The sequence below is a fragment of the Molossus molossus genome, unplaced genomic scaffold (assembly GCF_014108415.1).
Source record: "Molossus molossus isolate mMolMol1 unplaced genomic scaffold, mMolMol1.p scaffold_m16_p_16, whole genome shotgun sequence".
NCBI classification, from domain to species: Eukaryota; Metazoa; Chordata; class Mammalia; order Chiroptera; family Molossidae; genus Molossus; species Molossus molossus.
This window is the reverse complement of record NW_023425351.1, coordinates 220,622-248,522: the sequence shown is the minus strand read 5'-3', so window position 1 is coordinate 248,522 and position 27,901 is coordinate 220,622. Positions and strand designations below refer to the sequence as shown.

General features: G+C 48.6%; 1 protein-coding gene across 1 annotated transcript; it reads right to left on the bottom strand.

Annotated features, from left to right (window-relative positions):
- Positions 1-2,098: 2,098 nt before the first annotated feature.
- Positions 2,099-27,881, bottom strand: CHMP4C (charged multivesicular body protein 4C). The gene is made up of 5 exons (XM_036264145.1): positions 27,684-27,881; positions 7,533-7,710; positions 5,199-5,313; positions 2,378-2,531; positions 2,099-2,221 (listed from the first exon to the last, which is right to left on the bottom strand). Exons 1-5 carry the CDS (start codon positions 27,871-27,873, stop codon positions 2,160-2,162), a joined length of 699 nt encoding a protein of 232 aa, XP_036120038.1. The 5' UTR covers positions 27,874-27,881; the 3' UTR covers positions 2,099-2,159.
- Positions 27,882-27,901: the final 20 nt, after the last annotated feature.

Here is a 27,901-nt window from a genome sequence, read left to right as displayed (position 1 = left end):
CTGGGACATGGCCAGGCGTGGCTGCAATTTTTAATTTCCAAGTAGCCACAGTCCAAAAAGGTAAAAAGAAACAGGTGAACTAAATCTGAGTAATATATTTTATTTAACCCAGTACATCTAAAATAGTCTTTCAACATGAGATCAATATAAAAGTATTAATGAGATATTCTATGTTCTTTCTACACTAAGTCTTGGAAATGCAAAGATTTGGGTGCCAGGGTTTATGTTAGTTGTTTTGTTGGTGTTTCTTGTTAGCTTTTATATTCCTTTAAGTATTAGGGGGTTTTGTCCTGGGGTGCAGTTAGGTGATTTGGAATCATTTCATTCTTTTTGGGGTGGGCCCAGAACAGCCTCAGGTCTAGGCATCATGTGACCTCACTGCCAAGGCAAAGCCTTCTGAGGACTCAGGCCAATGCCCCTGGATTAGGAGGTTGTCCCACAGAGGCTCGTGGAGAGATGGATCCCGGCCCTGTGTGAGCTCTGTGGTCGGTCTGCCCCTGGGCCTCCGTAGTTTCCTGATACAGGTGCGCAGACCAGTGCTCAGCCGAAGGCTGGCGGGGACCCCTCTGCCCATCTCCTCTCCAGATCTCTCACTGCTGGGCTCTCTCGGTCCCTCCCTGTGAAGGCCCTGACCCGGCACCAAGGCCGAGCTCCATGGTTTCTCCAGCAGAAATCAGTCTGGAGCTGCCTGTTGTCCAATGTCTGGACACTGTTGTTTCATGTACTTTGTCCAGTTTTGAAGGCAGAAGGTCAATCAGGTTCTTGTGACGGCCCAAAAGATGTGAGAGTTTGATCTCTGCTCACTGACTAGATGTTTGCTGAATGCCTCCTGTGTACTAGGAGCCCTGCAGAGCCCTGGGGACACCTGTTGAACTGAGAGACACAGCTCAGCCCTTGCGGCCGCCACAGACCAGCAGAGAAGGACAGTGATCACCGAGTAATTCAAGCAAGCGTGCGACGGGGCCAGAGAGACAGCAGAGAGCCGTGGACGCATAGCACAGGGAGACCTGATTTAGTCTGGGCCATCGAGAAATTTTCCCGAGATAACAGCCATGTTAAGTAAGATTTAGGAAATAAGTCAGGTCTGGTACCTGCCTTGTGGAGGGCAAGAAGACTGCTAAGAAGAACGGCATGTGCAAAGGGCCCGTGGCAGGACTGAACCACTAGAGATCATCAAGTCCAGCTCTTAGAGTTCCCAATGAAGACACAAAGGCTTGGAGTCCAGGCCTCCAGACTGAGTTGGTGGGGGGCGGGGCTGGAACCCAGGACCACTACCTCCACATACAGCCTTCTCTCCATTTCACTTGCTAAGGGCCGGAAGGAACACTAGAACGTTTTTTATAATGACGTTGTCATGTTATGGTCCGTGACATATTATGAGAAATACATAACTTTGCAACATACTTTCATTTAAAAATAATTATGGCCAAAATGTTATTCAAGATATACTTTCAATTGCCTATCTTTTTCACGTATTCACAAGAAATATGCTGCAACGTGTAAACTAATGCAGAAGACAGAGGAGAGGATGTCACACGTTCTGCAGCTGAAGCGGCGGCATCGCGGCCGGGGGTGCACACAGCTCCTTACGTGGCCAAATCACACCTCGGAGACTCTGGCTCAGCAGTGGGAGCTCTCAGCGCTTGCACATGTCAGGGGGAAATGCACCCACTGTCCCATTCCAAGCTTAAATGGCAAAATAAATGACAAAGATCCTTTAAGATTTTAAACAGCCAAACTCAAGTGAAACTCGACAGCAGAGTCACACAGGACTTGTCTACATAAAGTCTCTTCTCCTCGGTGCACTTCCATCTACCGTGGGTGACAGGGACATGCAGCACCCCTCACGGAAAGGCGCTGTCCCAGCTCCTGGACTCGCCACGGCTGTGAAAGGTGACGTGTCTGACACGTGCACAGACTCCGCTTCCTGTCGACGGAGAGAGAGGAGCAGCTGGGTCCCAGGACTGGGTCCAGTCATGAGCAAGGTCTTCCTGGACGCCGCCAGCTCCTTTAACTTCTACGTAGGAGGCTTAAAAGACAATTACACATCCTGTATAAATACAAACCTGGGTCTCTATTAACTTCTGAACTTGGCAAAAATACCTTTATGTCCTATGTACAGCTCATGGAGTGGGGTGTCAGGGCAAGTCCACGTCCATTTAAGTAGCCCAGGCTGCCAAGTGTGTGATGGCATCGCCCTCTTCTGCTCTCCTGGAAGGCGCTGGAACACACAGTGGAGAGGAATCAGGGACTCATACTGAGCATAGAAAACAGGTATGAATTATGTATAAAAGGTTTATATTTATTGAATAAAAAATAATTGCTAACAGGGCTAGAGGGCAGGCTATTATTTCAGGTAGTGGAGGTGGAGACACACCTGCTCGGGGTCTCTGTGCAGCGGGCACGGTGCCCGGCATTCTGCCCGGCTGACCCGGGAGGGAAGAGGAAGGCACATCTGGAAGTCGAAGATTTGTCATCTTCTTATTCAATTCTTCTTGCTCCAGTTCTTCAAGTTCTGCCAGGAGCTCATCCTGAACACGGGCGGGAGAAAGAATCACGGAGTCAGTGTTCAGGCGGTGGGTCTCCTCAGACACAACAACAACAACAACACCTGCGTCTGGTTGATGCGTGAGAACCCAGTGAAACGAAATGTTTATTTTAGGACTAAGTATTTTTTGCAACACTGAGCAATGATTTAAAAAATGAATAGTTTGGGTTGTGCAAATTTGTCATTGCTAATCTTATAATACTTCAGTAAACTGCTTTTCAAGGACCTTGTGCTAGCTGAATATGAAACCAGTTTCCAGGAAGTGTACCCCTTGCTTGTTCTTTTTCTAAACATCTTTTCTTTTCCACTGTGAAAAATTAAGAATCTGTGAAACCTTAACCGGAGGAAATAAATATTTTCATGTGGGTTGATGTTTTTAAAAATAAGTAACATGTAGAGCAAAAGCATGTGTGTAGAAAGTAAAAAGAATCGAAGGTATTAGCTTCCTCTTGTGTCACCAAAGCCACAGTGTGTCTGGGCTCAGTGAACCTCACCCAAGGGAGGGTGCACTGTCTTTCTTCCCTTCAGCAAGTCTCAGAGGGTCTGGTTCGATCCTAAACTACGCTCTTCTCAAGAACTTTAGATTCCCAAGACTAGTTGGAGACTTTAAGGATGTAAGTCACTGCCCTGGCCGGTTTGGCTCAGCAGTTACAGCATCTGCTCGTGGACCAAATTGTTACGGGTTCAATTCCGGTCAAGGGCACATACCTCAGTTGAGGTTTGGTTCCTGGCCTGGGTTGGGGTCATGTGGGAGGCAATCAATGTGTCTCTCTCACATCAATGTTTTTCTCTCTCTCTCTGTCTATTCCCTCTCCCTCCCACTCTAGCTGAAGATATAATGGAAAAAATACCTTTAGGTGAGGATTAAAAATAAAGAAAGTGTAAGTCACCTTATAACAGATAGTCCAGACATACCTGAGTCCGTGAGTTCTCAGGTAAAGTGCACCCCTGAGAGAGGCTGACAGTCTAGAGGAAATGGGTCACCTCAGAACTCAGAGTACGTCCCCATTAGAAAGGACCAAAGACACTCGCATTCGACCAAGGAGCGTCTTTATTCCTTCATTCATCCCTGAGCAGACTGACTGACAGCCCACTCCCAGCCAGGCACTGAACTCCTATCTGGGGGCACAGGGTTCGACTGACAGTCTCCGCCTTGGAGGAGCCCACCACTGAGCGTGAGGGTGAGGCAGGAGCGAAGAACGGCCCAACGTTGAAATGAGGGCTGATGCCAGGCACAGAGACACTGCAGCCAGCCACGTCGGGTCACGGCAGTGCGCGCCAGACGAAGGGTGTCTGAGTGCTGACATCTGCCTCGTGGGAGGCACAAGAACAGGCGTGCGTTTGGGACAGTGTGGCCGCCGGAGCTGGTGTGCTGTGGTTCTCCACCGGCCACATGCACAGTGCCTTCAGCATGAACACTCTGTGTCCCATCTCTGCCCACGAGCCATGGGAACAAATACAGTCAATGCAGTGAGGTCAGAACACACTGCTACATGGACGTGTAGCAGAACCGCCTGGGGTGCGTGGCAGCTATCGACACCACACAGATACTGACATTTCCTCCAGCAAACAGGATGGAGAATCATCTCCTGCTTCATTGTTAGACTTCAGGTACCAATCACTTATTTGTTCATTAATAAAAGAATGTTAGAATTGAAGAAACTTTCGAGATAAGCTGGTGAGCCAGGCATGTTCATTTTATAGTCAAAGGGTCAGGAAAGTGAAGGGACTTCACAGCCTTCAGTGACCAGCGTCAGAGCCCAGAGGTTACGAGCCCAGAGCCTACGTGCCTGCCAGTGTGACCAGGCCGGTGAATGGCCACACAGCACTCGCTTAGGCTCTGCGGGCCACGCATCTCTGCATCCGTCGCTTTTGTTATTGGTGGTGTTTTCTACAACCCTTCAAACATGCAAAACCATCCTCAGAAACAGGTCCTGGAAAGGATTTTGCCTGAAAGCCAAATGTTTTCAACTGCTGAGCGACACCATTTTTAAAAGTTGTTGATGCCTAAGTCTCATTTTATCAGGTCCGTAGAACCACACTCTCCTTACTGGACGTTTCGTTTTCAAGGCCAGGTAGACGCAGGAAGTCAGAGTCTTCACCATGCTCTTCTAAGACCCGGAATCGTTTCCGAATCTGGACCAGTGTGTGTGCTGTGAACAGAACCGAGAGGCCCCAGCCGGACGCCACTAACCTGACGAGAATCAGTCTTGCTGGACTAGAGGCCCCAGTGGATCGTGTGTTAGTACTGCCTGTCCACTTTTATTTTGTTCCACCGTCTGAGCAATGAACAGAGGCAGCCCACCCTCCAATATCACAATTTCACACCCGCAGAGCGACGGTCTGCTGGGCCCAGACGTCAGATGCTGGCTCTCCTCGTCTCGGCTGGCGGTCCACCTGGGAGCTCCCAGCCGCCCTCCAGCCGGGCTGCTCTTCCTTAACCAGAAACTTAATGAGGGGCTGTTTGCCAAACTCCATTAATCCTTCCTTTAAATCGGAGCTACCAACACTTCATTTCCCCCTTAAGTGTGTCTCTAGCAAGTATCATTTATTCGTCGAGGACACTTAAAGAAATATTTGAGGAGCCCTGTCTGCTGCGGATGGTGGGAAGCGGAGCCCTGGCCATCCATCTCCACATGGCGTCACCCACCTCATCAAAGTCGTCGCCACGTCCAGCCCGCTGAGAAAACGCTTCCGAGATTTCTTGGGCGACGTCCTGCTGCTCTGTGATTTCTTGCATCAAATCATCTATTTTGTTCAGATCCCTGGGAAATAATATTTTGTGGAAATATTTTAAAATCTTTCTTTAAAATGATGCATTTAAATATACTCGCATATGAAAAAACAAGTCATTTAATATAAGTTCTTAGCTATTTCCATAGGATAACAAAAATCCCCAATAATAATATGTACCAACTTTAAAAATAATTTGCATTTCAAAAAAACTGGCCCTGCATAAGCACATCTATTTTAAATATTAAATAAACAGGTGTTACATTTGGGAGTCACTAATGAGCAAATTATTTTATAATTTACAGTATTTGTAGACCCATTTTGAAATTTCGTCTGGTAGGGCATATGTAAAATTTAAGTGAATATATGTCACTGTGCATCAACTCTGCAGGAAATGGTGGGCGGAACCCCAAGGACCACCTGACTAAGACAAGCCGGTGGCTTTCAGCAGCCGCCACCCCCGTGCAGCCCTTGCTGAAGCTGTTCCGGAGCAGAGGACCGTTTTCCGGGAAGCCGAGCTGTCCTGTGATCGGGGCCCCCCTGGGCGCTCCCCGGCCTGCCGTGTCCTGGGAGGGCAGGAGGAGCCTCAGCCCTCAGGAGAATCAGCGAAGAGCACTGGTAGCCACAGGCCCAGGATGGACAGCTGCTTCGAGGACAAGGCCCCAGAGCCCCGGCCCCCACCCACCAACCTGAGCTGTGAGGGTCTGAGCAGCAGCATCTGGGACCCCGTCTCTGAACCATTCCCCCAGCTCTGAAACGGACCAAACTGATTAGATACCAGGAACCTGACACGTTCCCTCATTGCAATGTTGATTCCCAGGGGAATAAACCTTTCGAAAGTTTCCCAGACTCTCTTGGGGGAAAAAATGAGTATTTTGACATATTTTCATGGAGTAATGAAAAAAACGCTTTACCATTCTCCTCCCCCTCTTATCCCCACTTCCTATATTTACAACAAACATGTAAGAAATTTGCTCTCTGAAGGGAGAACGGGAGAGGTGCTAGAGTGCCCAGGACCCGGTGACAGCCCGCACCGGCCCAGCAGGCCAGGCCGCTGGCTCCAACAGTGCATGTGCCACGGTCTTTCCGAGGCCCGCAAAATGATGGCAGGTCATCAATACATGATTGGGGCAGGGACATGTGTGCTCAGGTGTCTTCCTTCTCCCAGCCCGTCCTGGCCCATCTTCCCCGCCCCTGGACACGTCTCTGCCCTGCCTGGGCCCTCGCTGCTCCTGTGCTTGTGGCTCAGACCTGCCACATCTGCTCTCGGGGCAGGGGCAGGGCCCGGGCACTGACCCCAGTGCAGACGTAAAGCAACTGTCACCAGCCCCACTGCCATAGTAGATACTGATTACTGATTGCTTGCTCTGTACCAGTACCAGTGCATTGTATCTGTGTCTCACTGAATCTCACAGTAACCACAAGCAGTAGTATTGTCTCCAGTTTACAGCAAGGGAACTGAATGAAGGTGAGACCAACTTATTTGTCCAAGGACAGTGGGCAGTGGAACTGGGACGAAACCCAGAGAATCTGACCCCTAAATCCATGCCCGTAGCCATGATTCTATGTGGATGGGTCTCACACACTGTTTCATATCAGAATCACCTGGGAACTTGGTTAAGCACGAAAAGGCCCAGTCCCTCCCCTCTTCAAAGAGCCTGGACACCTGGTTCTCCTTGGTCGCCTGCCAGGTGAGCTTGAATCCCACCAAAGTCTGACAACACTCGCAGATGCTGACATTTAAGGTTTTTTAAAATAATATAATGAGCCCAACCGGTGTGGCTCAGCAGTTAGAGCATCGGCCCATAGACCAGAGAGTCCCGGGTTCAATTCTCGCTAAGGGCACGTACCTCGGTTACAGTTTGTCCCCGGCCTCAGTTGGGGTCGTGAGGGTGGCAGTCAGTTGATGTGTCTCTCTCGCATCAATGTTTCTCTCTCTCTCTTCCTCTCCTGCTCTATCTGAAGATAAATGCAAAAATGTCCTCAGGTGAGGATAAAAAAATAAAATAAAATAAAATAATGAAAAGTTACAGGTGGAGGGTCAGACATAGTGAGGAGTCTGGAAGCCCTTAAGGGGAAAATGAATGTCCTCTGTATTTTCAGGGCATTTCTGTTTGTCTTCTGTCACCTCACTCTGCTTTTTCTCTGCGAGACCGTCCCAGTGGGACGTGTCCGAGCCCAGAGCACGTGGCTCCTGCCGCAGCACATGCGCTCTGCCCACAGGGCGAAGGCCAGAGGGAGCCACACTCACGTGGTCTCGTGCGCCGCCCGCATCGCCCGGGCCGCCAGGCCCATGCTCCGCAGCACCTCGGCGCTGGTGTGAGCGCTCTCCAGCGCCTCCCGCTGGAACTCCACGGTGGACAGCGTGCCGTCGATCTGGGTGAGCTGCTTCTCCAGCTGCTTCTTCCTCCTTAGCGCCAGCAACGCCGCTGCAGAGAGGAGAAGCCACGCTGGTGAGGAGAGCCCAGCCCTCCCTCGGGAGACCCGCTCAGCACTAGCCTGGGACGCAGCCGTTGGCACCGACGGACAAGAGGACACCGAAGGGGTGCAGACTCAGGGCCGAGCTCTCCCTCATGCCCGCCCAAGGACCATGCCCTCGGGTATGTTCAACGTTCTTCTTTCTTCCCAGAGACCTGGCAAGTGTCAGAGGATCAAAGTCCATCTTCACATTCCGTGAACGACGCCACAGAAAGAGGGTTGTAAACACAGAGCTGGTTTAAAAATATAGACATAATCATGCAGTAGAAAACAGAGCTTCAGAGGAAGAAAGAGCTTCTAGGACTCCTGATTCCAGCCCCGCATCCTTATTTCAAAGACAAGTGCCTTGAGACCGGGAGAAGGTACCTGACTTGCTTAAAGATCAACAGTGAGTGGCTGTTCCAAAGCCACACCGAATGCCTGCCTTGTCCGCAATGAGTGTGAGAGCGGCGGTGAGCTTCCACGGACCCAGGAGCAGCCCCGCGACCAACAGGGCTGGAGCCCCTCCGGGGGCAGCTGGCCTGCTGGTGTGGCCTTCAGAGGAAGGGCATCTAAACACCTGCCATCAGCACTTAACCAAATAACCTTGTCAGGTCCATTCAGAAATCACAAGCTAACAGAGTTCTTCTGACTGTGCATCTTGGAAGGCACCCAAACTCAGGCCCCAAATGTGAGCTGTGATACAGGATTTAGAGCGAGTGGGAAAGACCAACAGAGGAATGTTACCACAAAGACAATTACATGGAATTGGAGAAAAACTCCAATAGGTTCATGGTTTCGGAGTGAAACATGGAAGTTATTGCAGCAGATTACTGAGAGAAGGCTCTACTCTGGCTCAGTTTTGGCCAGTTTTTTCTCGTAATACCAATAGGTTTGGTTTATTTATTCCAATGCTTTCTGTTTGGTGCACAGAGACGCATAGTCTTTATACTTTCTTGTAGGGTTTTATTGGTCATCAATATGAAATATTACTCTCTGTCCCATTAATCCTTTTCACTTTAAATTCCATTTTGTTTTATATTTAAATTAACATTTAGGTTTTTTGTTGTTGTTGTTACAATTTGCCTCTAATAAATTTATGGGGACCTCTACTTCAAGTGTTTTGTATTTGTTCTTTTTGGTTGCGATTACTACAGATAGCATATAGTTAGGTGTTTGTGTGACTGTTTTTAACCTAGACAGATAGTCTATCTTTTAATGTAAGTAACTTATTCTTATTTATTGTGATAACTGATATGTTACCTAATATAGTCTTTTTACTGTCATATTTCTGTGTTATCTTCATTATGTATGTATTCTTTTTATTTCCTCGCCTTTATATAGATTGATCAAATTTTCTTTGTACATTTTCCCCCTTTAATTTGTTAGACAGTAACATCTACTAAATTTATTCTCCTAATGGATAGCCTTGTATTTAAAATACACACATATAATTAAACTTAAGTATTCTATCCGTGTTGAAAATGAATCAGTGTCCTCTTCCAGCAAACAAAAGCCCAGGCCCGGATGGCTTCATGGGGGAGTTTTACCGAACATTCAAAGAAGAACTAATATCCATTCTCCTCAAACTATTTCAAAAAATTTAAGAAGAAGGAAGACTTCCAAACTCGTTTTATGAAGCCAGCATAATTTTAATTCCAAAACCAGAAAAAGACACAACAAAGAAAGAAAACTACAGGCCAATATCCCTGATGAACATAGATGCCAAAATCCTGAACAAAATACTAGCAAATCGAATCCAGCAATACACCAAAAAAATTATCCACCACGATCAAGTGGGATTCATCCCAGGGATGCAAGGCTGGTACAATATTCGCAAATCCATAAATGTGATACACCACATAAAAAAAATGAAGAATAAAAACCACATGATAATATCAATAGATGCTGAAAAAGCCTTCGACAAAATCCAGCATCCATTTCTGATAAAAACGCTCAACAGTGTGGGAATAGAGGGATCGTATCTAGACATAATAAAGGCCATATATGAAAAACCTACAGCCAACATCATACTCAATGGGTAAAAAGTAAAAGCATTTCCCTTAAGAACAGGAACAAGACAGGGATGCCCACTTTCGCCACTCCTATTTAACATAGTACTGGAAGTCTTAGCCACAGCAATCAGACAGGAAGAAAAAAGGGATCCAAATTGGAAAGGAAGAAGTGAAATTGTCATTATTTGCAGATGACATGATACTGTACATAGAAAACCCCAAAGACTCCATCAAAAGTTTACTAGACTTAATAAATGAATTTGGCAAAGTAGCAGGATACAAAATTAACGTCAAGAAATCGACGGCATTCTTATACACCAATGATGAACTCACAGCAAGAGAAACTAAGAAAACAATCCCATTTACCATTGCAGCAAAAAAATTAAGATACCTAGGAATAAACTTAACCAAAGAAATAAAGGACCTATTCGCAGAAAACTACAGGTCATTGAAAAAAGAAATAGAGCAAGATATAAAAAGTGGAAGCACATACCCTGTTCATGGATTGGGAGAATTAACATCATTAAAATGTCCATATTACCCAAAGCAATATATAGATTCAACGCAATCCCCATCAAAATACCAACGGCATACTTCACAGAACTAGAACAATTACTTCAAAAGTTCATATGGAACCAAAAAAAACCTCGAATAGCCACAGCAATCTTGAAAAGGAAGAACAAAGTTGGAGGGATCACAATACCAGATTTCAGGTTATACTTAAAAGCCACTATAATCAAAACAGCCTGGTACTGGCACAAGAACAGGTATATAGACCAGTGGAACAGAACAGAGAACCCAGAAATGGACCCAAGGCAATATGCTCAATTAATATTTGACAAAGGTGGCAAAAGCATACAGTGGAGTAAGGACAGCCTCTTTAATAAATGGTGCTGGGAAAATTGGACAGCTACTTGCAGAAAAATGAAACTAGACCATCAACTTACACCCTACACGAGAATAAACTCAAAATGGATAAAAGACTTAAATGTAACTTATGAATCCATAAAAATCCTAGAAGAGACTGTGGGCAACAAAATTTCAGACATCATACGCAGCAGAATTTTTACTGACACATCACCTAAGGCAATAGAAACAGAGGAGAAAATGAACACATGGGACTACATCAAACTCAAAAGCTTCTGCACAGCCAAGGTACAATCATCAAAACGGAAAGGCTACCCACTGTATGGGAGAGCATAATTGCCAATGATGCATCAAATAAGGGGTTAATTTCCAATACATATAGAGAGCTCATACAACTCCACAAAAGGAAGACAAAGAATCCAATTAAAAAATGGGCAGAGGAACTAAATAGACACCTCTCCAAACAGGACATACAAATGGCTAAGAAACATATGAAGAAATGCTCATCATCACTAATCATCAGAGAGATGCAAATTAAAACAACTATGAGGTATCACCTCACACCTGTCAGAATGGCCGCCATCAACAAATCATCAAACAACAAGTGTTGGCGAGGGTGTGGAGAAAAGGGGACTCTAGTGCACTGCTGGTGGGAATGCAGACTGATGCAGCCACTATGGAAAACAATATGGTGTCACCTCAAAAAATTAAAAATTGATCTTCCATTTGACCCAGTGATCCCACTTCTAGGAATATACCCTAAGAAGCCTGAAACACCAATCAGAAAGAATATATGTACCCCCATGTTTGTAGCAGTACTATTTACAATCGCTAAGATCTGGAAACAGCCCAAGTGTCCATCAGTAGACGAATGGATCAAAAAGCTGTGGTACATATACACAATGGAGTACTACGCAGCTGTAAGAAGGAAAGATCTCTTATCCTTTGAGACTACACGGAGGGACCTTGAAAGTATCATCCTAAGTGAAACAAGCCAAACAGAGAAAGACAAGTTTCATATGATCTCACTTATTTGTGGAATATAATGAACATAACAGTTTGAGGAATGGGGTAGTCCCAGAGACGCAGAAGCGGGGTACGGACTGACAATCCCCTAAAGAGGGGAGAGGTGGGAGAGGGATGGACCACAGAACTTATATGCATGTGTGCATGAACAGTGGACATGGACAACAAACTGGGGAAAGGGCAGGGAGGGAGGGGGAGGGGGGAATCAGTGGGGGAAAAAGGAGAAACAGCTGTAACAAAAATTAATCAATAAAAAAAAAGTATAACATTGAAAAAAAAAAAAAAGAAAATTAATCAGTGTCTATAATTTATTGTTTCCAAAAAGATTCCTTCCCTACCCAAACCTTCCGAAGTTTGATTAAAATAATCTGCAATTTTATTCGTTCCAGATGATTACTAGTTGTTCTTTATCATCTTTTTAACTTTTAAGGAAACTTTTCTTAGCAATTGTACTAAACTTAGACACAATTTCAACAGTTACTTGCACTCAGAGTGTTTGCTGGCTTATTTTCTTACTGCATTGTCCCTCCTTGGATTTTTTTATTTTTTATTTTACCAAAATACATCTTGAGGCATTTGTTTTTCAGAAAAGGTGCATAGTATACATTTTCTAAATTCCTATAGGTCTGAAAATATCTTCATTTTGTTTCAAACTTAAATGATAGTTTGAATGTTTACAGAATTCTAAGTTCAGAATATTAAAACAAATTTAAGACACTATTCTATTGCTGTTGGGTATCCACTATATCAATATTTGATACTGTAATAATATTCTCTCATGCCTTTGATGAAAATCTCTTCACTTCTTTTGTCTCTGGAAATGCTTAAGATCTTCTTCTTTACCTTGGAGTTAGGAAATTTCATGAACACAGACAGGTTTAGGCAAATGCCTTTTTTTTTTTTTCTTTTCTCAGGTAAACATTCATTGAGTATTTTATTCCGAAGAGTTGAATCTTCCTTCGTCTTATGGAAACTGTATTTTTAAATTTGTTACTACTTCTTTCCCCTCCATTATTTCTGTCTACTTTCATCTCCACCCCTGTCCATCTTTATATCATCACCACCATGACCCGCCCAGACCACCCTCTCTCTTGGAACCCCTCATGGGGACACTGGGTTCCTTGGGTCCACCGCTCAGTTACATACCCGTGTGCTCTGCACCCTCGAGAGCTCCTTAAGTGTATAGTCCAGATCCCCACCTCGCCTCCAGCTCTAATTTATTCTTTTCTTACCCTATTTATTTATTTTCAATTATGTTTTAATCTCTAAGAAACTTTTCTTCTTGCTATTCATTGATATGGCGGCCATTCTTGTCTTATACCACAAGGCGTCTGGGGCCTGCCTGCGGATCCCAACACGTTCCGTTTCTGACGTTCTTTTTTTATTTTTATTTTGTTACATCATCTCTCTTCTCCTGGACTCAGCTGTTTGCTTTGCTTATCTTGATGCTTTTCTCTTATGCAGTGACCTCTCCTCAAAGTTCTGATCATGTGTTATAGGTTCATATGTAGAAATGAAAGGCTGGAAGGGTTCGTGTGCGTGGACCTGCCCTGGCAATCACCTATGTGTGTTCCCATGGCCTCTCTTGGAAGGGAAGCTGCCCACAGCTCTGGAGAGGGGGGGGGCACGCCAGAGGCAGACAGGCTGCGGGTTCCCACAGCTGCCAAAGAAAGGCTTTCATTTGGGTGGTGGACACTCCCCTGAGTGGGTATACCCCACCCTACAGACTTGGGAGGCTCTGCTCGGCTTCCCCCTCAGATGCCACACCACAACTTAAGTTCTTGCTGAACAGCACTTGCACTTATTTATAGAACAGTTCCTATTTGTTTAACCTTTTCTCTAGGAAGGAACAAAAACAATGTTTTTACAGTCATCTGGCATAAAGGCCTTTCTACGCTCTCACTCTGCAGTGAGCAGAGCTGTGTGAGAGCATTCTAGCATTTTCCCACCCAGGGAGCACGGCCTGCTGACCCCCAGGGAGCACGGCCCACTGAGCCCGCAGGGAGCACGGCCCGCTGAGCCCCAGGGAGCACAGGCCGCTGAGCCCCAGGGAGCACGGCCCGCTGAGCCCCAGGGAGCACGGCCCGCTGAGCCCCCAGGGAGCACGGCCCGCTGAGCCCCCAGGGAGCACGGCCCGCTGAGCCCCAGGGAGCACGGCCCGCTGAGCCCCAGGGAGCACAAGCCGCTGAGCCCGCAGGGAGCACGGCCCGCTGAGCCCCAGGGAGCACGGCCCGCTGAGCCCCAAGGAGCACGGCCCGCTGACCCCCAGGGAGCACGGCCCGCTGACCCCCAGGGAGCACGGCCCGCTGACCCCCAGGGAGCATGGCCCGCTGACCCCCAGGGAGCATGGCCCGCTGACCCCGCACGGACACCCTGCCTATGGTTCCGCAGCTACTGCTGCACCATCACCCTGTATTGTAGGTGTTTATAAAACCGATCCCACTGCACCTCCCTCATCCTAGTGAAAAGCCCTGGAGCAAGCGTCTGCTCCTCCACTGCCCACACCCCAGCACGGCCCGACAGCACACACAGCGCAGCCGCCCTGCCGGCACGGTTTGTGTGCCTGAAGTGACTGGTGGCAGGGGCTCTCCGGACTCCAAGAGCTGATGCTACCTTGGTCTAGTTCACAGAAGATGAAATGAGTGAGCATCAAATGTATAAATCTGGTGATTTTGCGCACCCAGTATAATGACATGTATCACAGAAAAAGTGAGTTCTTCCAGGTCAGAGTGAGGTCCCTCTCCCGCGACCTGGCAGGTGCGTGCTCGTCCTGCGTCACCCCCACCTGAGCTTCCAGGCGCCCTCTGGAAACGGGACAGCATCCCCACAGGCTGGGCGACTTTTAGGAATTAGCGATAATTATGGAAACACCTTATATAGTTCCTGTACACTGCAGGGTCTCAACAACATATATTATTACCAACAATAGTGCTTTACATAACGCCCCGTCGTTAACGAGACTGCTCTCTGGTTTCTGAGGCTACGGAGCAACAAGCTGCCCATTGTCTTCACCACAACTCACCCGAGGACATCGCGTTAGAACCAGCTCCACACTGCACAGGCCCTGAGACGACCTCTGAAAACCTGCACCTGCACGCCCTGGCATGGAGCCATCCAGGTGCGTCGGCTCCCAGCCTGTCGGGCTGCTTCAGTGTCTGCACTTATTAGCAACCTATGGACCCAAAAGCATTTTCCTTTTTTATTTTTGAGAAAAATGTTCAAGTTCTCCACTTAAAAGCATGCCATGTTTCCTAATAAGAGCACATTCACGGTGACTCTGAAAATGAAGAGATGCAGTGTGCTGTGAAGGATGAGGTTCTGGGGTCATTTCAATCTGCTGTACCAATCAGTCACTGCACGTGCAACTGGGGCGGGGGTCTCCCACCTGACTGACCACAAGGACAACAGCAGCGACAGTGTCCAGAAGACAAGGACAGCGCCGCACGCGCACCAGCTGCCTGCTCCCCTCCCACTCGTCTGTCCAGAGCTCCGGCCTCAGGAGTCGCTTACTGGAAAGTGGACATGCAGCTCATTCGGTGGCTGGGACTGAACCTAACAGCAAGGAAAGTGTTCAGCTCAGTGCCTGGCACGTAGTGAGTGATACTGGACGTCAGGGACTTCGCAGTCACCCTTGTGTCCTTCACAGGGTAGCCAGAACCCTGTGGGAGGGGCACAGGGTATAACACCCCCCCTTGCCAATGTCTGTTACTAATAATAACCAGACCCGGTGGGGACACAATTTTAAATGCCTATGTTAATATATGGTTTCTGTCCTTGAAAATGTTTGGGAGAAACTAGAGCGTTCACCCAGAGTGAAGATCTCAGCTTACACTATAATCACCACACCACTAACTGCAGGGCGGCCCACACAGAGGCTCAGCTCACAGGGGCCGGGGCGGGGGCAGAGAGAGGTTAGGGGAAGGCCTTCTTTGTCCTCTCACGGGGGGGGGGGCGTGTCTCTGCTGTAACAATAGAAGATCCTGCAAAGGTGACAAAAATGCCAGTGACTGAGGCGCTGGTGGCAGCCCCACAGGCCCCAGGGGGCAACGCGCTCAGCTCCAGGCCACGACTTCCCTCCCAGCCAAAGAAGCGAGAAATCTGGATTTGCGGAGAAGGTGGTTTCATTGTCTAAGTGCCTGTGGCCACATTAAAGCACCAGGTGAAACCTGGACAGAATCCTTCCCACCACAGGGACTGACTGGGCTCCTTCGTGCTGGAGAAATAGCCAGGGGTGGGTTTGTTTCCTTGCACAACAGCGACCGTCCTTCAGCCATGGAGTCACAGTCCCTGTGTCCTGGGCTCTGGGAGCTGTGAAGCACCCTCACTCCAGCCCCCGAGGATTGGGACTGAAACTTAAGAATCACCCCCTGACCAAATCCATCCAGCCCCGCAGCCCTGCCCACTGTGCGCCAGAGGAAGCGTCTGGTCACCAAGGAGAAGTAACGGTCAGCAGAAGAGAGTGGCGGTTTCATTGCTCACACAACAAGTAGGGCATCTTGGTTTTCCAGGCCACCTACTGTCCTTCACGCATTCCGGGCATGCACCATCGGGGCTTCCGTTGGCAAAACACAAGCACGTCAGACGCATGACTGTGGACACCCCTGCTTGTGAACTAGGGAGCTGTTAGGACGGCTCTGCCCGCTCCTGGCTGGGTGGCCTCGGAAGGGCTGGAAGGTGAAGCTGGAGGAGCGATCCCGGGGTCGAAGGTACATACGGCGCACGTAACTGCTTATGTTGTTTTTACTTTCCACTGGGAAGTCTCACAATCATGTTGTTTTATATGAGAAATTTGAATGTAAGCTCTGTTCTTATATCCGAATCGCTTCATTAATCAAACACTACTTTCTGTCTATGGCAGCTCATCTTTGTCTCGAAAAATGCAGTCAGACTGCGCATCAGCAGCTTTTCATCAACGAACAAAACCCAACACGTGTCAAAGCCTCGGGTTAGATGGGACAGCTAGGGTGATGCTAGAACATTCTACCGTTATTTGGCCAGCACCACCCTGTTACAAACCCCCTGGCCCTCCACACCTCATCCATTCGTGTCCATCACCTGCCCAGCGCCCCGTGGGCCCTGCAGGAACAGACAGTGTCAGAGGAGCCAAGTGGGAAATGGGCAATCATTTGGGGACAATTGTTAAGCATCGCTGAGTTTCAGGAAGTGGGCCCAGGGACCCTGACATGCATAAGTCCATCCTTCACCTCAGGTGGCCTGGGGCCAGAGCAGTAGGACCAGTTTCGGTCGCTACACAGAGGATACATATGCTCATCTGGAACAGATGGGAGGTGCCACAGAGAGGCCATGACCAAGCCGTTGCCTGTCCACACATGGAGGGGAACCCTGCTCAGGGGACATGGGGACAAAAGACATTGCACAGACGATTCCTCGAAGCCCAACCCTGTCCCCACAGCCCCCACGGACCCCGGCAAGTTCCTGATGAAGAGCCATGAGGAATCAGAGACCGCGAGCCCCAGACTGAGCTGGCCACAGCAGCGTGGGGCCTCGCGGGCCTCAGTGTCACAGAAATGAAAACCATAAGCCAGAGGGAGATGGCGGCGGCCGCGCAGGTGCCTGCGGGAACAGTGACAAGAGAGCGCCGAGCGAAGGAGGGACATTCTGAAGAGGGGGTTCGGAGCTGAGCACCGAGGTATGCAAGCCAGTGACATGGGCTGAATTCTGTGTTAGAAAGAAAAGTGGTTATGAATACTGTAAAGTGTAAAGGGTTGGAAGGAGAGTGTCAGTGCCCTCTCACATCTCCAGAAAGACAGCCAATGGGCAGGGCAAACGTCATTTTTCAGCAGAAAGGACGCTCCTGTCCTCACTGGACATGGGTTCTTACCCCAGGACGTAGCTCAGAGATGATCACAGCCGGTGAGGCCCAGGGTGAAGGTCATGGCCGCAAAGTTACTCTCAGCCACAAGTTGTCACGAAAGGAGAACTGCTTACATACAGGACATTTGAAATACCTGCTGACGTTCTTATTGCTTATAACCAATTGCTTCTCAGGTCAGTTGCCAAGCAAGTAGAATTCACCTGTTATTGGAACGACCAATGTATTCATTTAAATGTACTTGATATTCTTTGTTAGTTTGTTTTTAATTTTTTTCCCTTTATTGACTTTAGAGAGGGAGGAAGGGAGGAGAGAGAGAGACACATTGATGAGAGGAAACATCGATGGGCCGCCTCTTGCACGCCCCCCACTGGGGATCGGGCCCACAACCTGGGCATGTGCCCTGACCCGGAATCGAACCGGCGACCTCTTGCCGCAGGATCGACGCTCAACCCCTGAGCCACACCGGCCGGACTACTTGATATTCTTTGTATAAACCCAATTAATGGCAGACGATATGGCGACCTGGATGAGCTGTCTCGTGCCCCCCGCAGTGTTCGAGCCTGCAGACGGGGCCTGTGTCGGCTGTTGCCTGGGGTGGCGCGGTATAAACCGGAGAATTCAGAGATAGATGACTGTGCTTAGTTCTAAAGGGGGACAGGTGTACCTGTGGATGTCATTTATATTGTGTGTGTATATGTGTGTGTTCTAGAACATGGTTTTACATTCTACTTGTAGAAAAGTGTCTCCTGTTCACGACGCAGTGCTTTCCCGCCTCTGTGCCAGTGACTCCCGAGAACCTGGGGCTGGCGCCGGAGCCCGGCGCCGACTGTCTGCGCATGCGTCTTCGTTCCTCGAGACCCTGTTATGACCAAATCTCGGGAAATGCATAGCTCCAGCCTCACCTGCCTGCTACTGTTGGAACCTCTTTAAGGAGAGTTTACCTTGAATTTGGTGATGAACTATAATATTCATTAATTTATCAAATATTAGTGGGAGAACAATACCCAATAAATCAAGAAAGTTTACACAAATGAAAAATTTCAAACTGTCAACAAAATCATAAGCTCCTGTACATGTGATCTTCAAAACATGTATACAGTGATTTAATGTATTCATAATTTTTTCTTGCTGCAGTTTTTTAGAAACTTTTGAGTTAGAGTAATCTTGGTTCAGGCCTCACAGTTATATTCAGTCTCACATTGTCTGCATTAAATGTATGGAAAGAATTGGTCAGGAGCATAGCACTGCTTCCTGCAAGCACCTGTTGAACAGTGCCACAATGTTGCTGCTGAGCAACAGACACACCCATTGTGACGGGCAGCACAGAACCCTACATGAAAGAACCTAAAGGTTCACTAGAAATGCACATTAAAATAGAAAATCACATGTCCTAAGTGCCTGTCAAATATTCAGTTGCATAATTTTTTTCTGCTAAATCTACATGTGAGACAGATATAAAATGGCAAACATTATTTGTCAGATTTTTGGCATTAAACTTTAGTTTTTAAATAAAAGATTTAACGTCTACTGCAAGGATTCCTGGCTTTCTACAGAGAATAAGCAACTTTTCCTTTCCTGTAATTTTAAAATTACCATTTTTGTTTGCTTGCTTTTGGGGAGGTGTTTTGTTTCGGAGGCAGCAGTGATCGTGCTGGTATTGGAGTCACCAGACTGCTGGACCGAGGAAGAGGAGATGGAGACCCGGAGTGGGGCTTTTAGTGACCCCTCCTCGCCTCCTCAGAAATGCCCACAAGTTAGAAATACCTGGTAAAGGCGTAGCCATGGGCTGAAACAACCGTTGGTCCGGGTTAGCGGCTCTGACCATATAAACTCTGCACAAAGTCCCAAATATTTCCATAAGCAAAAGAGCATAAATCAAGGAAATCTACATTTTTTGCTTAATGTAAGTATTTCCCAAAATGTGGTGCTGTATTATTCAGCTTTATGGGATTTACATGAAGAAGAATAAATGAATGGTCCAATATTTACAATACTGCTTCGAATTGATTAAGGAAAAGAGCAACAGGAGTAAGGTTCATAACAGCAATTACCTTCTAGAAGTAGCTACAACATTGTCAGCAAACTGTCAAAACCAGTGCCACCGAGACATGAAAGAATGCTTCTGGACAAGAAACCCTCCACTCACTAGTTTCTGAGGAAAAAGAAAAGAAGACAATGGTAGCTGGAGGCCAATGTGAGCTCACAAAGATAAAAACACCAAACTAGTCTCACAGATGTCCTCACTTTGGGCTCCTGGGTGTGGCCTAGGAAAAACCATCCCCACCACTGTCCTTCTAAACTGTTGACGTCAGAATCACCCGGAAGGCCCGAGCACCACGATTCGGAACTTATCCCAGGTCTCTGCAAACACAACTTTAAAAAGTTCTCCAGGTGATCTGAGGACCCCAACACACTCCCAGGTCACCACCCAGCATTGGTGTGCATGTAGTTGGTTTCAGGACAATAATTCACAAGGTATATGGAGGCATTGTTAGAGGAAATCGAGATGACCGGGCTGGGAACACGGGTGGGCTGTGTCCACAGCTGGGTGGAAACAGCTCAGGGCTGGTCCGTCAGAGGGCCACGCCTCAGCTGCCACCTCAGGCCCACAGCCTGGGGCGAGGTCTCCAGTGGTGGCTGCGAGGCTCCATCCCTGGTCTGTTTTATCCAAAAAATGCTAACGAAGACTCTGACAGCCGCAAAAAATGGCTGCTGATCAAATGTGTCTGATTCCACTAAAAGAGACAAGAAAATTAAATTTTTTATTTTATTTATTTTTTGATGTTTATCTAAATGTATTAAAGTGGAAAACTTCACAATATAGACATGGAAAATGATGGCTTCTGAAATAGCACGTGATCATTTATCCATTTGGTGAAAAGAAAGAGAGAACCCCTTTTCCTTCTCATCCCTGCACCTCTCCTCTCTCCACACTTCCTTCTCTCTGGCAGTTAATTCGCTAAAATATCCACAATGATGACATCTGCGTGGTGGGATTTGGGGTAACCCTCACTTTCTTGTTCCTCTATAATGCACTAATTTTATAATCTGGGGGGGAAATAAATTCAGAAAATTCATTTCAGCAAAAAAAAAAATTAATTTCATCAAGTATCCGTCTGGGCAGTTACAATCACACACACTGTAGCCACAGGTGTGTGATCAGGGTCCAGGCAGAAGGCTGCGCATGAGACAGTCCCTCACTTGCTGCTGGTCACTGTAGCATGTTAGCCACTGAAAATTAAACATGTTTACATCTTAATTTCAAGACAACTGAAGATAAGATGGAATTTCATAGAAATGTATGTGAAATCCCAAATGCCAGCTTGGCACATTGCCTTCACGAGGGGAGAAAGTCCATCTGGCTGGGGTGTTTTTGTTTGTTTTTTATCCTCACCTGAGGACATTTTTGCATTTATCTTCAGATAGAGCGGGAGAGAGGGAGGAAGAGGGAAAGAGAAACTTCAACGTGAGAGAGACACATCGAGTGGTTGCCACCCACATGACCCCAACCGGGGCCAGGGACAAACTGCAACTGAGGCACGTGCCCTTAGCAGGAACCAAACCCAGGACTTTCTGGTCCACAGGCCAATGCTCTAACCGCTGAGCCAAACCAGCCAGGGCTGGCTGGGGTTTTTAACTCCTTCCCAGTCCAGTGGGGAGAGCACATGGTCTGGCAGCTCACAGAGCCCACGCAGACAAGGGTGTCTGTCCCACCGCAGAGGAGCTCACGGAGCCCACGCAGACAAGGGTGTCTGTCCCACCGCAGAGGAGCTCACGGAGCCCACGCAGACAAGGGTGTCTGTCCCACAGCAGAGGAGCTCACGGCCCACGCAGACAAGGGTGTCTGTCCCACAGCAGAGGAGCTCACGGCCCACGCAGACAAGGGTGTCTGTCCCACAGCAGAGGGGCTCACGGCCCACGCAGACAAGGTTGTCTGTCCCACAGCAGAGGAGCTCACGGAGCCCACGCAGACAAGGGTGTCTGTCCCACAGCAGAGGAGCTCACGGAGCCCACGCAGACAAGGGTGTCTGTCCCACAGCAGAGGAGCTCACGGCCCACGCAGACAAGGGTGTCTGTCCCACAGCAGAGGAGCTCACGGCCCACGCAGACAAGGGTGTCTGTCCCACAGCAGAGGGGCTCACGGAGCCCACGCAGACAAGGGTGTCTGTCCCACAGCAGAGGGGCTCACGGAGCCCACGCAGACAAGGTGTCTGTCCCACAGCAGAGGAGCTCACGGCCCGGTTGCTTGGTACCCACATGTGAGTGGCAGGCAAGTCTGCCAGGGTCCTCGCCAGGGCTCCAAGGGAAGCAGGAGAGAAAAGTGAGAAGTTTTAAGAAAGTGATAGGTCTCCCCAGGCTGCATCAGGTGTGTTGGGTTCCCCCATCCTGGCGTGGGAGCTTGGGAGCCCCATAGGTGGGGGAGCAAATGGGGGCGGGGCTTGAGGGAGGGAGTCACATGTCCACTGATTTGTCTTTTTCAGAAGAGAGAACGCCCAGACTTTGGTTGTTGTTACTGTCCCAGGATCAAACTCAATCTTTCCCAGGCCCCAGAGTAGAGTCTGAAACAAAAGGATCAGATAACCAGAGGCCCACAAAACACTTTATTATGATGCTCGGTTGTCTTTGAACCCTGGAGAAGGCTGAGGACCTGCACAGGGGCTGGGGATCACAGTATACGTGACCCTCCCTAAAGAACTCTGATTGCTAAGGAGGGCCTGTCAGAAGCTCCAGAAATGGCCTTCCGTTGATAAACAGCCAGGAGGATGGAGGAGGGGAGGCAGAGGAATGAAAGGGAAGAAAACGTCACACTCTACCGCACGTCAGAACCACAGAGTTACTTGTTCAAAATTCAGATTTCTGGACCCTGCATTCAACCTGCTGAGTCAGAACTTGAAGGGGCCCCCATGGTCTCCTGCGGTGCTTTTACCAAGCGCACTCCCGGAGTCTGGAGGCAGATGGTCTGAGAGGCACCTTTTAAGAAACTCTCTTGAGAAAGTAGGTCATCGGGTAAGTGAGCTCTCCCAGGGCTCAGTCCTCTGGGACCTGCTATCTGGGTCATGCTTCTGTGCTCCTGATGTTGGCACTGAACTGGCCGACACAGATGTGGTTCTCTTCACCCAGAAGTCCTCCGGTCCCCAGTGCCAATGTTGCAGAATTCAGGTCCGTGACGACGAGAATGAAAAGCAAATTCAAGAGCCCAAAGAGGTTCCAACCCTGATCTAAGCCGAGGGACTGTGCACACCCAGGTGCCCAGGAAGACAGGTTCTGAGCCACGGCTCTGAAAGGAGCTCACCCTTGCCAACAAAACCCCGGGCTGCAAAGCAGCCCTACCTCAGATGGAAGACTCTGCCAGATGGACACCTGGTCCGGAGGTGGCCTCAGCATCAGGCATTCAGTGGGATCACAAGTAATGGGGTTTGGGCCAGACTTGCTTTCTCCCTGTCCCATCCTTTCTTTTCCGTCAGCCCAACAGCCTGAGCCCAGGTACCCCAGACTGGACACAGCCTTTTCACCCCGTGACATGTTCGGATTTGTTGCTCAGCCTGGGACAAGGTACGCAACAGGCCCAGGCCCGGGGTGCGGGAGAGAGGCGCCTGGGGCCGGACGGAAGGGGCCTTCACCCTCAGGTCGCACAAGTGTGTGCTGGGGGCTCACTGGCTCACCTAGGCCCAGCCTGGATGGGGAAGCTCAGCCCAGAGACAGGTAACTGAGGAAGCCACACAAGTGGGCTGTGAGTGGGAGACTCAGAGAAGCGTCTGCTGACCCACAGGTGCAGCAGGTTTATTCCCTGTTACTCCAGAAGACACAATTTGGGCCAATAGGTGGAACTTAATAGGAAGCCAATGTCAGCTTTACAAAAACAGCTACTGTCATCACAGTGGCCGATATTTATAGAACACAGAATTAAGGGCTTCACACAATAAAGCCATTGATTCTCAGAGCTCCGGGAACCCACCTTCTCGTCACTGCCATGCAGATGAGGATGCTGAGAAGGGGGCCGAGAGTGGTCTGCGGTGACCCCTTTCCCACGGCCAGCAGCGCTGCGACCCGAACACAAGGCTGGGCTCTGGCGCCCAGGCTCCGGCAACAACATGAAGTCACTGTCCATTGAATGCGAAAACCAGACCAGGGTATTCTATTTAAGCAAAACTCCTATGAGACATCTTTTGGTGACATCATTGTATATACATGTTTAAACACACAAGAGAGGTGAGAACAGTGACCCCTAAGGTGTTCCATCAATCCATGTGGCAGTGTGCCCCCAACTCCAGAGGCCACCAGCCAGGGAAGCGTCCAGATACCATCAGTGCCCCTGCAAAGCAAAGTAAGACTAAGAGGACACCTCCTTCTGCCTCATTAACGTGACTATGGATCTAGGGCCCAACCCTTAACCCAGGACACAGGGAAGAATCATCTGGTGCCCAAGCCACAACCCAGCCAATTATATCAGAGTCCAGGGGTGGACCCAGACTTCAAAGGGACTGTAATACAAGCCAGGACTGAAAATGCTCTAGACGACTGTGCTCAGTAGGAGTAAACAATTCAAGGGATATGTAAGAAGTTCGCTTTCCCACAGCAGATCAAACGCAGGAGCTCCACAGTCATCTGAACAAACTATACGGAAGGCCGTCTGGCCTCCTAAAGTTTTTAAGCAAAAGTAAGTCTTGCTCCCACTGTTCCTCTTTTAGATCAGCAGGGCTGTGCCTACCCCAGCCGCGGGGAAACCAGGCAGGCGCTGCGCACCGAGGGGCATTCTGTCACTGCCAAGGGTGAGAAGGACTGGCTGCCACTGCACCCTGAAGGCATGAGCCAGAGCGAGCTCTGCAGACACGCTCACTACACAGACACGTCGGCCAAGCAGGCAGAGAGCAGTCCGTCGGCCTGTTCCAGGAGCTCAGTGAAGTCCCGACTGTCTCGTCAGGTCCAACATGCCATGAATAAAAGGCTCACTGGACACACAGCACAGTCCCCTGGCAGGGTGCGACTCCCTGTGGGAGGCCAGAGACCCACCTGGACCCAGGACCTGACACGACATCGAGATGAGGTTGAGCCTCAGGTACCATCCTAATTATAAGTTAGTTATACACCCAGCACATTCTTTTTTGTTTCTCTGTTTTCCTTTATTGGTTTTAGAGAGAAAGGAAGGGAGAGAGAGAGAGAGAACATTGATTGGCTGCCTCCTGCGTGCTCCCCACTGGGGATAGGGCCCACAACCTGGGCATGTGCCCTGACCAGGAATCAAACAGCAACTTCTTGGTGCAAGGTCGACGCTCAGCCACTGAGCCACACCAGCCAGGCCACCCAGCACACTCTTATCACCTGTTCCCACATAGGGACCAAGGAAGAGTCTCTGAACTATTCCGTCAGTCCACACGATCAGAATGCCCACAGCTTCACCAGTGACACCCAGTCCTCGCACTTCCTTTTTTTTGTTGTTGTTTTTTTATCTTCACCCGAGGACATTTTTCCATATTTTGTTCAGATAGAGTGGGAGGGAGAGAGAGGAAGAGAGAGAGAGAGAAACATTGATGTGAAAGGGACACATCGAGTGGCTGCCACCCGCACGACCAAACCAGAGCCGGGGACAAACTGCAACCGAGGTATGTGCCCTTAGCAGGAACCAAACCTGGGACTCTCTGGACCGCAGGCCGACGCTCTAATCACTGAGTCAAACCGGCCAGGTCACACTTTCTTCATATTCAATTAATCTGGCATATTTTCCTTTTTCCTCCCATTTCTCACATTTCTTAGGTTAATGTGAGTGGCTCATTTTACGGAGAAAACCCACTTTGACATTCCGAATGCTGTCGACACTTCTGTTACAGAGAAGCAGGTCACTGAAGAATGTGCACAGTGCAGGAGCAGGGTCCTTCCTGATACAATCCCAGCTGGCTACGCAACTAGTATTCTTGACAACCAGTTAGCCGGCCCTCCACCTCCAGAAGTAAAGGCTTCACCGCACACGCACACAGTCACTCTGGCTGTCATGTACATTACAGCCACTGCAGCAGCGACGCTGAGTGACACAGGTCCGTTTAGTACCAAGTATATTGGGCCTTATTATGTGTGTACAAATATTCCTGGAAGCTAATGGAAGTCTGTAACTATGTATATATGAAGTTACCTTGCTTATTTGGTGATGATGACATTGACAATGTTTCCAGAGGATGACTGAATTCTTTCCATAGTTCCAAATGCACATGACCTCATGCTAACCAGCCGCTTCCCATGCCCAAGGCTACTGCAGACCCGGGAGCTAACAGCAACAGGTTCTCAAGGATGAATGACAAAGAGTGAACAGCTTTCTGACACCACCCGAGAATTTGCCTTGATACTGGCCTCTGTGTTAACTCCTCTGATGTGAGAAAGGCAGGTTCTTCACATCACATCCACTCGTGTACACGTCAGTGTGCTGCCAACTGGAGAACGTTTCCATACTTATGTTATAGTTTTGTCTTCTGAAAGCATGTTTTACCACTTCCTAGCAGCAGATGTTCAATGTTTTCAGATTTTTTAAAACCAATATTTACTGAGCAACCACGGTAGAGAAAGCTTTCTACAGATACAAATGGGTGGCGGAACTAAGAAGGGAAAGACCTTGACCAACACTAAGCAGATGTCAGGCACCGTGACACTGGAGAGGAAGAGGAAGGACAGGATGGTGATGAGTTTTTGGCAAGCCCAATGGCATAGTCTCTTGGTAGAAACTGCCACTTAATAATCTCCCCAAATATTTTCAAGTATAAAGTAAAAATAGAAACCAGCACTTCACTGGAAAACAGACTCTAATATGGTCAGAAGTCAGAAGTCGCAGAGAAAAATGAAACTTGGCCTTCTTATTGCTGGTACTAAATGGGCACAAGTGAACGAGGAGTATTTTTATGGGAGCAGCAGGGTGTCCAGGTCAACCCCAGGAGACATTATTCCTTTCCTGTGTTTAACAATGGCAGCATCCCTTGGAGGGGGAGCGCAACCCCCAAGCTCTTTATGACGTAAGGAGGGGCGTTCAGGCTTGGCCCTGAGACCAGAAGAGTCCTGTGTGGCCACTTCCATTTCTGGGTCTGCCACTGACCTCGAGTTACAAGAGCAAATCCCTTCAACTTCTCGCTGGTTTCATATGTTCCACGGGTGCTGGGGATTTATTTTCTCTAGAGAGAGCTGTGAAGAAACCAATTAGCTCTGGCAAAGAGTGAAGGGTTCAAGGTGCAGTGGAAACGCTAAGTATCGTTAAGACTCAAAGTCCCTTCAGGGTGGCAGAAACCAGTGATAGGAAATTTAATAATTAATTCCCTGACTTATTTCTATTGTTATAATGTCTCCACTGTACAACAGCTGAGGCACCAGGTAAACCAGATGGTGCTAGAATGTACTTCACTGGAGATTTACATGCAAGCTGAAAGGTGTGATTCAATGTGCAAACACAGGTAGAAAACCTGATATTCAGTATCGAGGTCAGCAGGGCTGAACTGGGGTGAGGCCAGCCAGGAGCAATATTTAAGGGGCCACCAAAAATTTCAGTAATTGAGCCCTGGCCAGTTTTGCTCAGTGGTTAGAGCGTCAGCCTGCGGTCCAGAGAGACCGGGGTTTGGTTCCCACTAAGGGCATGTACCTCGGTTGCAGTTTGTCCCCAGCCCTGGTTGGGTCATGCAGGTGGCAGCCACTCGATGTGTCCCTTTCACATCGATGTTTCTCTCTCTCTCTCTCTCTTCCTCTCTCTCCCTCCTGCTCTATCTGAACAAAAACTGGAAAAATGTCCTCGGGTGAGGATAAAAAAAAATTTTTTTTTTAATTTCAGTAATTGAGACAAATACTATTTTCATGCTGTGTATTTAAAACTCAAAGGGAATGGGGGTTAAAAACCCATGGAAGCAAAACAAAACAACACATTAAACACTTTTCTTTTTAATAAAGGAGTGCCCTGGACAACAGAAAAGCCAGGATCAAAAGGGGGGGGGGGGGTCAGGGCGTGTCTGAATTTAAAATATTGATACTTTGTTCACCATGAATTTTTTTTTGCATTCGTTTTGAGTTTTTAAAACATTGCCAACAAACACTCCAGGCTGATCACCGTCGCCCCCAGGAGCTGCCTGGCTCGCCCCTGCGGCCGCCCCCGGTCAGTGCCAGTTCCTAGAAAGGCGGAGGGACACACCTGCGCCGGCAGGTGCGGGCCAGACCACCTGTCCCCTCGGAAAGGCCTTACCTCGCTTGTTCTGCGTGCCGTGCTTCCTGGCCAGGCTGAGCTCTCGGTGGATACGGTTTTCCAGGTACTCCTGCTTCTTGCCCAGCATCTCCTCGGTCTCCCGAAGTCGGGCCAGGGCCTCCTGGGGGCTGGGGGCCGCTCGGCTCTTAGAGGAGCCGCGGGGCTTAAAGAACTTGCCCAACTTGCTCATGGCTGGCGGACTGGGGCCCCAGGAGCCA